Here is a 15,053-nt window from a genome sequence, read left to right on the forward strand (position 1 = left end):
ATATTGAGAAACTAAAAACTAAAAAGACTCAAGCAATCGAGTCTATTAAAACTATTACAAGGTTTGTTGTAAAACATTTGGACAAAGAAATTTCAGAAATAACAATTAATCAATTACAAACTAGAAAAGACTTAATAATAGAAAATTTTTATAAAATACAAGACCTCCCTTGCGATATTTTATGTTGTGAGCAGGGATATAATGATTCAGTTGATGAAATTAGAGAGGAATATTTTTACACATTGGCTAAAATTAATAGTCTACTCTCAAAAACAGTAATACAGAGCCTAAGTACTAATCCACAAGATGTAAAAAATTCTTTTTATTCTTCAAATATTCCACGAATAGATATTCCTTGTTATGACGGAAAGGACTTAACAAGTTATAGACCTTTCATAGATTTATTTCTAGCTGTTTTTTATAGAAATAAGTCACTGCAAAATGTTGAAAAACTGTTTCATTTAAAGAATCATTTGGAAGGGGCGGCAAGAAGCCTAATAAATGATCTACCCCTAACAAATGACTCTTATAATGATGCATTGAGAATGTTAGATAACCGTTATAACAATGAAACAATATTAATAAATTCTCACATTTGTTCACTACTTGACATTCCCTCCATTCAAAAAGGAACTTCCACCGCCTTACGTGAGTTCATTAGTAAAGTGAGACAGCAGTTAGGTGCACTAAAAACTTTAAAACAACCTGTAGAAAGTTGGGATATGATCCTTATTTGTATTTTAACTAAAAAACTAGATCACTATACTTTTTTTTTATTGTTACAAACGCCATCTGTTTATTTCAAACTATAAACACTAAGCATTTTTGTTGAACAGAATTTGAAACATTAAGAGTGATCGCCCAGTGGCTATAACTCTATTGGTTGAATGTTTCTGGATATACATTGGTATGACTTATATCTATTTACATCACTACTTAATCTAAACTTATTCTAAACTTTTACTTGTTGTCTATTGTCTATAGGGTAAATCCAGTGGACTACGAATATTTAGTCTGTTGTTTTGTACACTGTTGTCAAGGAGACCGATTACAAGATTGTTGGAGTGCACTTCAAGACGCTTTAGATATTTATCACTACACTGCGCGATCACTTGTTTCACTGTAGGAATTTTTAGATCACTGTAGATGACCTGGTTTGAGATAAACCAAGGGGCAGTCGCTATAGTTTTTAAAGTCTTTGACTGGAATCGTTCTAGGATCGCTATGTTGCTGTCAGATGATGTACCCCAGAGTTGTACGCCGTATGTCCAAATAGGCTTTATGATGGAACTGTAGATCAGGAGTTTATTTTTTAATGATAGAGGTGAGTTACTTCCAAGTAGCCAGTAGTGTTTTTTAAGTACAATTCCTAGTTGTTTACGTTTATTCCAAGTTAGCCTTGTGTCTAGATGTAATCCCAAGTACTTGGCACTATCTTTTTTTGGTATTAGTTGGTTGTTGTAATATATTGATGGTGTGTCACCGTGGCATTTTGTAAAAGTTACATTGGCTGATTTTTCGTCGTTTATTTTTATTCTCCATCTACAAGCCCACTTATGTGTTTTGTGTAATCTTGCTTGTAATGTGCGAGTCGCAATTTCGGGATTTTTGTCTTTCACCTAATTGCAGTGTCATCTGCAAATGTAGCTGTTAGGTGATGGTCATCGGTTGGAAAGTCAGCTGTAAACAAAGTGTAACGTATGGTACCAAGTATACTTCCTTGGGGCACACCAGCTTTTATAGGATGAATGTCTGTTATAAAGTCATCATATCTTATTTGGAAGTGCCTTTCTTCAAGATAAGATTTGAGCAAGATGTAGAGTGGATGAGATAGGTTTTTCTTTAGTTTATAAAGCAATCCGGGGTGCCAAACCTTGTCGAAAGCTTGACTTATATCCAGAAATACAGCATTGCAGTAGCTCTTTTCCTGAAATGTAGTTTGTATCATATCAACGACTCTGTGTACTTGTTCAATGGTCGAGTGTTTAAGGCGAAATCCAAATTGATGCGATGGGACTAGTTTGTGTTCATCTATTTCTATTAATAATCGTTTTTTTATAATTTTCTCTGCAATTTTAGACATAACAGGTAACAAGCTTATTGGTCTGTATGATTTTATCTCTTTAGCAGGTTTTCCTGGTTTTTGTATTAGTATAATGTCTGCTAACTTCCATTGTACTGGAAAATATCCTAGCCTTATAGTCGCATTTATTAGTTGTGTTATCATTGTAATCCCTTTTTTTGGTAGTTGTTTGATTATCTCGCCAGTAAGGAGATCGTGTCCAGGTGCTTTTTTGGTACGAATTTCGTATTTAATAATTTGTGCTACTTCTTTGGGTGTTGTTAGTTTGGGAGGTGGAGACATTTGATATATACTACCTAAAAATTCATGTATTATTTCATCAATATTATTCTCATCTGCAGGTAAAGGCTGAAATACTTCTTCTAAATAGTTTGCAAATGCTTTTGCCTTTTCCTGGTTTGTTCGTAACCATTTGTTATCATGCCTGATAGGCGGGATTTGTTGTTTTGGATTTTTCAAATTTTTTGTGGCCTTCCATAAAGAATAGTCGGAATCCGCAGTTGGTGTTAAATTCTGCATATAACTTTGAAAATATTCATTTTTAAGATTTTGTATTAATTCTTTTAGTTGTCGACATTTTCGATTGTAGTTGGTTTTGTCATCTGGGTGTCTCGTTATTTGCCACCTTTTTCTAAGCCTCCGCTTTTCTAGTATTTCAGTTCTAATGATTTGTGGGCATTGTCTTCGGTGCCTTTTGTTTTTAGTCTCATGGGGCGTAGCTTCCCATGCTGCTTGTTGAACCAACTTAGTAAAATATTCAACTGCTAATTCAATATCATTTGGTGTTTTCAGTGGTATTTGTAGATTTATATTTTGATCTAGTATTGATTTAAAATATTCCCAGTCAGTTTTTTTGGAGATCAGATGAGGTGTCGCCTCCTTTTCTTGAGGTATGGTTGATATGGATGCAATAATTGGGGTGTGGTCAGAATTTAAATCATCGCTGGATACTATATTTAAGTGCTCGTCTGAGATACCTTTTACAATGAAAAAGTCGAGTACATCTGGTACTCTATTTGGATCACTGGGCCAGTATGTGGGTTGATATGTAGAGAGGTGGCTTAAATTCATTTCTTGTACAACTGAATATAAAACTCTTCCCCTTCCTGGAGGTGAAAGTCTGGAACCCAACTAGTATGTTTTGCGTTGTAATCACCTCCAGCCAAGAATCGGTTTCCCAGTGTTTTGAACAGATTTACAAAACCTTCTTTATTTGGCCTGTATCTCGGAGGACAATAAACGGCCGATATGGCAAGTGGCCCTACCCAATCTTCTATTACGATACTTGCTGCTTGCATAAAATCTTGTTCAAATTTGGGCAATTCATAATGTTTCAGGTTCTGCCTGATTATTACTGTTGCTCCACCTCTTGGATTTCTCTCAGCATCTGGATGTCCTGCATTATATATGTTAAAGTTTGTTATTTTCAACTGAGCACTGTTAAATAAGTGTGATTCTGAAATCAACAAGATATCGATATTGTTCATGTTTATGAAGTATTCAATCTCATATTTATGTTTGATTATTCCATTTGCGTTTCATTGTGCTATTCTTAAAAGTTGTGTCAACATTTTCTAGAAATAAGTTCTTCTCTAATTTGTCGGAGATCACTATACTAACAGATCATTTCAAATTGATAGAGACAACTCAAAATTTCCAAATTTAAAAGATTTCTTATCTTATCTTGAAAATAGGGCTACAGCTTTAGAAACTGTAACCACTCCACATAAAAAATGTAGCACTAACAAAGAAAGGTATCAGAAAACTCACTTGGCTACAAGTCAAGTTAAATTAGAAACCAGGTGTAGCTTTTGTTCAGCCTCAGGCCATAAAATTTATAATTGTTCGAATTTCAAATCTGTTTCAGTAAAAGATAGTGTCTTTTATAGACAGTCATAAGGCTTGTCGAATTTGTTTGAATAATCATACTGGTAGGTGTAAAATGAGTTTCAGGTGTTCAGTTTGTCGAAAAGAGCATAATTCTCTTCTGCATGTGGACAGACAATCTCCATCAGACAGTACTGGACAGAGTAACAGTAGTAATGCAGAGGATAGGGTGACTACATTTGGTTCAATAAATGAAAACATTAATAATGTTCTGTTACCAACAGTGAAGGTAAAAATTAGAACAAAAAGGGGTGATTATATCACTGCCAGAGGTCTCCTGGATACAGGATCTCAAATATCATTAGTAACAAGTAGATTGGTAAGTAAATTAAACTTAAAGACATTTAATAATAATGTCAATATCTTAGGTATCTCTGAGAATATTACTAATGTGCAAAAGGCTGTAAACTTAAAAATTGAGTCATGTGTGTTTGATTATAACACAAATATAAAATGTTCTGTGGTTGATAAAATTACGAGTGATATACCACAAACAAAAATTTCAATGTTTCAAATTTAAATATTCCTAAAAATATTAAATTGTCTGATGATGACTTCAATAAATCTGGCAGAATTGATATATTGTTTGGGGCAAATATTTCATTTCAGATTTTGCTCTCCGATAAAATACAAGTAGACCAGATTATATTACAAAATACTCTATTTGGGTTCATAGTTAGTGGTTCTGCTCCATCACTACAAATTTGTAATTTTTCTGCTTTTCATTTAAGCATGAAAAATAATTTAGAAAATATTAAAATCCACAACGAAAAGAAAAAGTTTTCCTGTAGTTGGCTGTATACCATCAATCACAAAAATGGAAAGAAATCCTTTGTAAAAGGTATAATTTTTTTTTTATTAAAAATCCCTTAAAAATTACAACAAAACGTTTTCGATTTTTATAAAAAATCATCATCAGTGTTCGATAAACTGGATGCTAGCTGAGCCACAAAAGAAAAATATCTGGGTAAAAACCCTTTACATAAAATATAGATGCCTTAAAAGTGCATACTTCAATAAAAAGGCCTGTGATGGTCACATGGCAAACAGGATAATGCCCTAAGGTAAAGTATACAGGTTTCCCAACACGTGGGATCCAAATTAAGTTGATCACATTTCAATGACTTAATAGCAACTGTTTACAAAGGATTTCTTTCCAATTTTTTAGAAAATATTGTTTCTCAATTTTGGGAAACCGAGAAGGTTCCAGAAATTTTTCCGGAATATACGACAGAGCAGGAAGCTTGTGAGATGAACTTTGAAAATTCTTTGCAAGTAATAAATAATAAATACCAAATTAAATTACCATTAAAACAGAATCTACCTGATTTGGATTTAGGAGATTCATTTTCTGTAGCATTAAAACGCTTTGAAAATCTAGAAAAAAGATTTAAAGTCAATCCTGAGCTCTACTCTCAATACAAAAGTTTTTTTGATGAATATTTAGCTCTAAAGCATGCAAAAACAGTAAGTCTCAGTACGTATGACTTAAATTGTGGTTCTTTATACTTCATGGCTCACCATCCAGCGATACGTGAAGACAAAAAAACAACAAAATTAAGAGTAGTCTTTGATGGCAGCATGAAATCAAAAAAGAAAAAATGCATCAATGATTATCTCTATAATGGTGCTGTAGTTCAAAATGAGCTCTTTGATATTCTTGTTCTTTTTAGAAAACATAATTATGTCCTTTTGACAGATATTAAACAAATGTATAGAATGGTTTTGGTACATCCAGACCATTGCCAGTTACAAAATATTTTGTGGGGAGAGAAAAATGGCAGTTTACAATGTATTCAACTTCAAACTGTAACATATGGTTTAAGAAGTTCTTCCTTTTTAGCTACCAGATGTTTGGTAGAATTAGGCCGAACTGAAGGTAAACGCTATTATTTGGCTTCTAAAGCTCTTCTTAATAACACCTACGTTGATGATATTTTGTGTGGGTGTGATACAATCGAAGAAATGATAAAACTAAAAAATGAGCTTATCTCGTTGCTCAAATTAAGGTCCTTCAAGTTGCACAAATGGTGCTCAAATAATTTACAAATTTTAAATGATATTCCTAAAAATAAACAAAATTTTGATGAAATTAACATCAGCAAAAACGATTTAACAGTAAAGACTCTGGGATTGACTTATGATACAAAAACAGATAATTTTAAATTTAGTTGTCCAAAAGTTGATATAAATGAATGTGTAACTAAAAGACAGATTCTCAATTTTATTTCCAAATTTTATGATCCCTTGGGATTAGTGGGCCCAGTTTTAGTAGCTGCTAAAGTAATTATGCAAAAACTTTGGTTAAGTAAGATCAAATGGGATGCTATAATTCCCAGTGAGTTACGTGAAACTTGGAAAAAGTTTGTTGAAAGCTTAATGAATATGCCCACAGTGACTGTCCAAAGAAATTTAAACTTTACTGGTGCTCTTCATATTGAAATAGTTGGCTTTTGTGACTCCTCCTTGATTGCATATGGAGCTGTTATTTATGCCAGGACTATTTTTGAAAATAAAGTACATGTAAATTTGATTTGTGCCAAATCTAGGATTGTTCCTATAAACAAAAAACTAACTGTGACAAGACTTGAACTGAACAGTGCATTGTTGCTTTCAAAACTATCTCACAAGGTTTTTGAACTGTTAAAAGATAAAGTTAGTAAGGTATTGTTATATTCAGATTCAAACATTGTCTTAGCTTGGATAAAATCCGAACCTTTGAAATTGAATCCCTATGTTGCCAATAGAATTATTAAAATTCAAGAAATGACATCCGAATTTAAATGGTTGTATATAAACACTAAGGAAAATCCAGCAGATTGTCTGTCTCGTGGACTTAAACCTCATGAAATTAATTCAAACAACCTTTGGTTTAATGGTCCTGAAATTCTTTCATATATAGAATTCTTGCACTTTGAAAATCCATTTTCTACTCCTGACCATTTGCCTGAATATAAAGTTGTCACTTTAGCTAAGGTCAAACCAGAATCTTTCTTCATAAAATTCTCTAGCTTAACAAAACTTCAAAAAATTGTGGCTTATTGCCTACGATTTGTAAATAATATAAAAAATAAAAATAAAAAGATTACTGGAAGTTTAACAGTTGTAGAACTGGAAAATAGCCTTAAAACCATTATTAAGTATGAACAAAGTTTTCATTTTTCTGAGGAAATAAAATGTCTAACCAATAACACAGCAGTTAAGTCTAATTTAAATTCTTTATATCCTTTCTTGGACTCTGAGGGACTGTTAAGAGTTGGTGGTAGACTGGAGAACTCAGATATTTCGTTTAATAAAAAACATCCTTTGATCGTTCCCAAAAACAATCATATCACTGATCTTTTGATTCACAGAGAGCACTTAAGACTTTTACATGCAGGTCCGAAACAAGTTTTAAGTTCATTAAATCAAAATTTTTGGATTATTAGTGCCACTAAAGAAATTAAAAGGATTTTGCACAAATGCGTAACCTGTTTTAAATGTAAGGCCAAGTGCAGTGAACAGCTAATGGGATCTCTTCCTGAACAAAGGGTACATTCATCGAGGGTCTTTCAGAATGTTGGTATAGACTTCTGCTGTCCCTTTCAAATTAAACAGTCACGAATTAGAAAGTCTATAACGACAAAGGCATATATAGCATTGTTTGTTTGCTTTTCTGTGAAGGCAATTCATATGGAGTTACTCTCTGATCTAACAACAGATACTTTTTTAGCTTCATTAAAAAGATTCATTTCTAGAAGGGGTAAACCATCCAAGATCTTTTGTGACAATGGTGCCACATTCAAGGGAGCAAACAATCAACTTCAAAAACTTCTAAAAGACAACATTAAGTTAAATAACTTTTGCCTTGATGATAAAATTGAATTTTGCTTCATCCCAAGTTATTCTCCAGTATTTGGGGTCTATGGGAGGCCGGGGTGAAGAGTGCTAAATATCATATAAAAAGGGTGATGGGAAATAATATTTTAACATATGAGGAGTTTAACACTTTGATTACTCAAGTTGAAGGAATATTAAATTCAAGGCCTCTTATGGCAATTAATAATGATTCCTCTGACTTGGAATATTTGACCCCAGGTCATTTTCTAATAGGTGCTTCTTTCACAACTTTCCCTGAAACTAATTTAACTGAGATTCCTGAAAACAGATTAAAATTTTGGAGGTTGTGTGTTCAAATGCAGCAGCATTTTTGGCAAAGGTGGTACCAAGATTATCTAACACAACTTCAAAACAGACCTAAATGGAGAAAATCGTTGCCAAATTTACAAGAAGGCATGCTTGTGCTTGTAAAGGAGGACAATGTTTCTTCTTTTGGGTGGCCTATAGCAAGGATTAATAAAGTTATCCCTGGTAAAGACGGAAAGGTAAGAGTGGTGGAAGTAAATACTAAAAAGGGAACATACTTACGCTCTGTCACAAAAATTGCTGTTCTTCCAATTAACGATGAACAAATTTAAATTATTTTTTTTCTTTCAATTTATAATAATAGATAAAATTTAATTAAGTTCTTAAAAAAATGTTTAAAAAAGAGGGTGGAATATATATTGTTTTGGTATCAAAACCAAGGCCCCCCAGCATGTTGGAGAAATAAATTCCCAACACTAATGTTTAGTAAAACTATACTTTGTTTCAATATTTTATTTTCAATATTTTATTTAGTGGTTTGCGCCTTGTGTACACTTCACAAAGTTTTTTCTATGTTTTTATGTTCTATGATTCAAAGTTTACACAAAGGCGCAATATTCAAAACAAAAAAAGTTCGTTGCCAAGTTTTTGTTAAATAATAATAAAAGAATATAAAAACGGGAAAGTAGGGCTTGTGTCCGATCCCACAAAAATTATTACAATATTGCCAAAAGTTTGTTATTGTAATAAAAGTTTATTTGTGAAAAGTGCCGTTAGTTATTCCTAGCTTCCGAAGTTTAAAACCAGTGAAAAATTATTTCTTGATGTTGAAAAAACCCAACACATACCATATGAGGATGTTTCTGCAAATTCCTTAATAAGTTGTTTTAAAAATTCATATCTTCCAATGCCAAATTCCCCAGTACGTTCTGCTAATCTTTCTTTTCTACTAAACATTTCTTTATTTTAGCATATTGTTTTTTCATTTATATCCAATCCAATGCACAAACTAAAAAAAAAACACAAATAAAAGATAAGGTTAGGTTTACATAGGTTTAAATCTTTTCTTCTTCTTCGTCTTCTTAGATCCTATGACCTCGAGCTCTTCGGCCGCCAGCCAGGGTAGATCTCTCCTAACTCATAACTGTTGGAATCGATTGTGAATCGAAAACCGTGTGACGTCGTGAATGTGATTGACAAGATCGAGGTCGAGATTGTCAGTGTCAGATTTTATTTATTTATTTTATTGTCATATAATGTCATATTTTAATTTTATTATTGTCAAATAGCAGAAGTGTGGTCTTGCTTTGCTTGTGTTTTTCTAAAATACAAACAATATACATATATTATAAAATAAAAATATTAGAACATAAATATTAATTAATTCAAGTGCATAAATCACATCAACCCAATGGAAGTAAAACAAGAGCAAAACAACTTTTTGGATGAAGATTGCAAGATCAAAATAGAAAATATTAACTTATCCCATGATGGACTTTACCATTCTGTTAAACTTGAAGTAAAGGATGAGTTATCTCCGGCAGATTCGCCTAATACGAATACAATTAATTATTGTGGGGATGGGTACTCTTCAGACAAATTAAAGGTGGAAACTATTGTTAAGGACATCAAATTAGAGGAGACTGAAGCTGAACCTCAACAAACTGAAAATGGTATGTTTGTCCTAATTTTTCCTGATTTATTGCAAAAAGTCTGAAAATTGTAAAATGCTTAACAGTTTAAAATTAGGTAATGCACACAGTACATACTAAAAGGGTAGGTCTGAAGGCACTGAAATTCTGCTTTTGTTTGATATATCAGTTCCATAGGAAAACAAGTCGAAAATTTCATATTTGGAGTGTGTAAGGAAATGTTCATTAAGTTTCGTTTTATTGATACCCTATAGAAATAAAGCAACACTGACAAAGCATCCATGTAACCACTGTTACCATTGGTATACTACATTCGCTCTCACGAGATTTTTTTTGACACATTCGGAATAGTAAATATACAACACAAAAATTCCTACCTCTCACAATTAACTGCTAAAATCAACTTAATCTTTCATTAAAAAAAGAAGAATTATTAGAAATAGTGGGAGTGTCTACTAATCTCATAACATTTTGTGAAGTTTATTTCTACAAAATATTTTTATTTTGTTCAATAAATAATTTTCTCATTTGTTATCAATACATTATAATGGTGCAAATAAATAATTATTGATTGGCGTAAGGTTTATGTTATTTTTATGTCTGTTTACTATTAATAATATTGGATGTGAGCAGGTGCGTTGGTTTTGTAGTAATTTCCAATCACTTCTGACAACTGAACTTTTCAAAAAAGAAATTACTAAGGTCAGTGTCAAAGTGAATCTCGATAAAGCGAATTCAGTTTAACAGTTAAGAATCTTGCAAATAAAAATATTTTATGACTACTGTGAAATAATTCCGTTTTATTTTTTTTACAATAGAAATATGAGTGTTAATTAATAGTAATTCGGTAAAAAGCCAACTAGACGCACGAAAATATTGACGAGTTTATGTGACTCAGCTGCAGGTTATTTTGTTACCACTTTTGTTTTTGGTAACGAAATCGGTCGGACGAGCAGGAACTCTTCATGTCTGAAAATTTTTAAAGGCTGGGTGCGCTATGGTGCTGTGGACTGTGGATAATAGAACTCTTGTTAACCGCCCTGAACTTGGCACCCTTAATGAAAGCACCCTTCCAAATTTTTAGAGTTCTGAGCTCTTTTTGAAGAGTTCTATAGTTCTCGCCGGAGTGCAGAAAGAGTTCTGCAGTTTAAATGCCGTTTTTTTTTAAAACAAATTTTGGGGTGCCAATTTCAGGCCGCACCCCTTTTGTGCGGAAGGGTAGTTCCAGGTGCACAATTTGGAAGAAAATAAAGAGTTCTAGAGTTCTCAATAGTTTTTTTTAAGAGTTCCGTCATAGTACGCGAGTTAGGGGCATTTGAAAAAAAAGCGAGGATTTGCTGTCGTATGCGTATTGAACGATACTTGAGAATTATTATAGTTTAATATTATTATAGTATAATATTATTATAGACTAAATATAGCTTTTCATGGAGCAAATCGAATCCAAAGGAGCAAAAAAATTTGTAAGACAATATTAACATTTAAACAATCGATGCATATTCCCTTTTTTTATCAAAGTGTACTAAAAATTTAATGTATATTGAATCTCGAATTAGTAATTATTTACATAAGAATTTTTGTCTTTAATTATACAAGTTTATGAATAATTTATTCATAATTCATAAACAATAAATTAGAGTTGTTATATTTTTGTTAACCGCCCTGAGCTTGGCACCCTTAATGATAGCACGCTTCATGAATCAAAATATTTTTTCTTTAAGAAAGATGAACCACATATGCAGATATAGTTTAGTGGTTAATAATAATCCTTTGATTCATGAAGGGTGCTATCATTAAGGGTGCCAAGCTCAGGGCGGTTAACAAAAATATAACAACTCTAATTTATTGTTTATGAATTATGAATAAATTATTCATAAACTTGTATAATTAAAGACAAAAATTCTTCAAAAAATTAAAATTTTGCAATAAAACCATGATTAGACGTTAAAATTCGACGGCACCCTGCAGAACTCTTGTGATTTATCACAAATATCACTTTTGAACTACAGAACTCAAGGGTGCTGTGCAAAAAAAACACCCCTTATGTAATTTCACAGCGTTACTGGACGTGAAAATTAAAATTTTGTGTTTTAAAACACGATTGGACGTTAAAACTCAGTACCACCCTGCAGAATTCTTATTATTTATTAATTATGTCGCTTGTTAACCTCAGAACTCGGGGGTGCTGTGCGAAAACACCATCGCTCATGTAGTTTCATAGCGCTGTGGGACAAAAAACTGGCAATTTCGTCGTTTAAATGGTGATTGGACATTGGAACTCAGCAGCACCCTCCGGAACTCTTTTTAAAAATCAAATATGTCACTTTTGAACATGAGAACTTGGGGGTGCTGGGCGAAAGAGCCACCCCTTATGTATTTTCAGAGCGCCATGGGACAAGAAAATGGCAATTTTGTCGTTTAAATCGCGATCGGACATTGGAAATCAGCAGCACCCTCCAGAACTCTTGTTATTAATGAAACATGTCACTTTTGAACATGAGAACTCGGGGGTGCTGGGCGAAAGAACCACCCCTTATGTAGTTTCAGAGCGCCATGGGACAAGAAAATGGCAATTTTGTCTTAATATTTATTTCCTGTTTATTCATGTTGAAATTCGCGCAATTAGCATCCTGTTTCAATGAATTTATGCTAGCTCAATATTAAACAAGTACAATGAATCAGTTCAATAAATAAAGAAGGAGGGTACACATTGATTGTCAATCTGTGAATGTGGACTATGCTACTCTGCTTCTGCTGCGTTTCGGTTTAAATTCGCTTATGCAGCATTTCTTATTAATAAGAAGTACTATTAGTTTGATAAAAAAAATTTCTTCATATTACTGGCTTATAATTATATTGACTTTAATATTTCATTTTTCCATCCATGTTGAAATTAGCATAATTTAATAAATTATGCTAATATAAGGCTATTTTTCATTTTAAACTGATTCTGCTGGCTTAAATTTAGGCTGGCACAAATTCATTAATTAATTCTGTCAATTAAGCGAATTTAAACAGAAACAAGCAGAATAAGAATATCAAAGTCATATTCACAGATTGACAATAGATGAACTTTTTTTCATTTTAATATGATTCTGCTGGCTTAAATTCAGGTTGGCACAAACTCATCCAATAAAAATGCTCATAGAAAAGTAATTTTGATGTTATCAAGCTAAAATTCATTGACGTAGCACAAACAGTTTCATAAAAAACAAAAATTGTGCATTGTTTTCTGTTCTATAAATAATGACTTCAATATTAATTATTGTTTGTTCATTGATGTCAAAATTCGCGCGATTAGCATCATTTTTTCATGAGTTTGTGCTAGGTTAATATATAACGAATTTAATGAATGAGGTCATTAAATAAAAAAAGAGGACACACGTGGATTGTCAATCTGTGAATATGGATTGTCAATCTGTGAATATGCTCTTACTACGTTTTGGTTTCATATTTTACCAATAAGGAGTACAATTACATAGTAAAAAAAATAGTCTATTGTGCACCGTTGAGGGAAAATACGAGTTTTGCGTTTTATGGACAAAGTTGAACTCCGAGGCGAAGCCGAGGTGTTTTCAACCTTGTCCAAAACGCAAACGAGTATTTTTCCTCAAGGTGCACATACGATTCTGTCGACGGGAGAAAATGCGAGTTTGAGCGGAGCGAAAACGAGCGTTTTCGATCCGGAGGCATACAAAAAATATTGCATTAATTTCTGATACTTAATTAAAAATTTTTTCTTTATATTTTTTATAATTTCCAGTATCAGCATCCTTTTTTAACGAGGTTGTTCGAGATTAATATCAAACCAGTGCAATTAGTATAACAAATAAAAAATAGAAAACAGGTTACACGTCGATTGGTCATTTGGGAATAATGACTCTACTACTCGTAAAGTAGTGCTCATTTTAGTTCAAATTCGCTCATTTAGCATTCTTTTTAATGAGAAGTACAATTAGTTTAATAAACCAAAAAAATGCATTATCTATTATTGATTTGCAAATATTTAGTATAATATTGTATTTCTGTTTATCGATATTAGAGTTTGCATAACCAGCATCCTTTTTCAAGGAGGTTTTTCTAGCGCAATATAAAGCTATTACAACCAGTTTAATAAATAAATAAATATGTTGTGCATAGATTGCTCATCAGTAAAAATCGATTCTAATATTCTTTACGTGCTCGTTTTCGTTTACATTTGCATGATTTTCATCCTTCCTAATTTATCTTGAGCTAGCACAACTTGCGACATTTTCACAAATATTAATTATTACAAAATGACGATTTTTGAAGGTAATAAAATAGTGAATTGAAATATTTTTTCGTTGCTCAAGCTCAAAACTTAAACTCTATGTTTTTACGGAATTTCTCATGTGCCTTCAATAGCACAGTGGGTAGCGCGCTTCGCTATTTTCAGTTGTCGCGGAGGTCCCGGGTTCGAATCCCGGGAACGGCTTCAGAATATTTTTCTGACACAGATTTCATGGAAAATGAATCAAAGGATTATTATTAACCACTAAACTATATCTGCATATGTGGTTCATCTTTCTTAAAGAAAAAATATTTTTTGCCTCCTTTTTATTTATTAAATAAAAAGGAGGCAAAAAATATTTTTTCTTTAAGAAAGATGAACCACATATGCAGATATAGTTTAATGGTTAATAATAATCCTTTGATTCATGAAGGGTGCTATCATTAAGGGTGCCAAGCTCAGGGCGGTTAACAAAAATATAACAACTCTTATTTATTGTTTATGAATTATGAATAAATTATTCATAAACTTGTATAATTAAAGACAAAAATTCTTATGTAAATAATTACTAATTCGAGATTCAATATACATTAAATTTTTAGTACACTTTGAAAAAAAAAAGGGAATATGCATCGATTGTTTAAATGTTAATATTGTCTTACAAATTTTTTTGCTCCTTTTGATTCGATTTGCTCCATGAAAAGCTATTTTTAGTCTATAATAATATTATACTATAATAATATTAAACTATAATAATTCTCAAGTATCGTTTAATACGCATGCGGCGGCAAATCCTCGCTTTTTTTTCAAATGCCCCTAACTCGCGTACTATGACGGAACTCTTAAAAAAAACTATTGAGAACTCTAGAACTCTTTATTTTCTTCCAAATTGTGCACCTGGAACTACCCTTCCGCACAAAAGGGGTGCGGCCTGAAATTGGCACCCCAAAATTTGTTTTAAAAAAACGGCATTTAAACTGCAGAACTCTTTCTGCACCCCGGCGAGAACTATAGAACTCTTCAAAAAGAGCTCAGAACTCTAAAAATTTGGAAG

The 15,053-nt window shown here is 32.4% G+C and overlaps 2 protein-coding genes across 16 annotated transcripts in view; one reads left to right on the forward strand and one right to left on the reverse strand.

The window, feature by feature from the left end:
* Nucleotides 1-9,152, reverse strand: part of LOC114338715 (armadillo repeat-containing protein 7) — a 49,026-nt gene extending 39,874 nt beyond the window's left edge. For 2 of the 4 annotated variants that reach the window (XM_028289329.1, XM_028289326.2), the window contains exon 1: nt 8,944-9,152. In XM_028289329.1, coding sequence (XP_028145130.1) covers nt 8,944-9,052 — 109 coding nt within the window. In that variant the 5' untranslated portion in view covers nt 9,053-9,152. The remainder of the gene's footprint in view (nt 1-8,943) is intronic. The other 2 variants (XM_028289328.2, XM_028289327.2) reach the window with 2 other exon arrangements.
* Nucleotides 9,153-9,306: 154 nt separating this feature from the next.
* The window catches only part of LOC114338711 (zinc finger protein 271-like), a 59,122-nt gene continuing 53,375 nt past the window's right edge, over nt 9,307-15,053 (forward strand). For 5 of the 12 annotated variants that reach the window (XM_050642892.1, XM_050642896.1, XM_050642893.1 and 2 more), the window contains exon 1: nt 9,315-9,768. Coding sequence is in view for 9 of the 12 variants with exons in the window: in XM_050642896.1 (XP_050498853.1) it covers nt 9,507-9,768 (262 nt within the window). In the remaining 3 variants the exon portion in view is untranslated. Of the gene's footprint in view, nt 9,769-15,053 lie in introns of all 12 variants that reach the window. The other 7 variants (XM_028289315.2, XM_050642898.1, XM_028289318.2 and 4 more) reach the window with 5 other exon arrangements.

This window comes from Diabrotica virgifera, chromosome 2 (genome assembly GCF_917563875.1).
Source record: "Diabrotica virgifera virgifera chromosome 2, PGI_DIABVI_V3a".
Taxonomy (NCBI): domain Eukaryota; kingdom Metazoa; phylum Arthropoda; class Insecta; order Coleoptera; family Chrysomelidae; genus Diabrotica; species Diabrotica virgifera.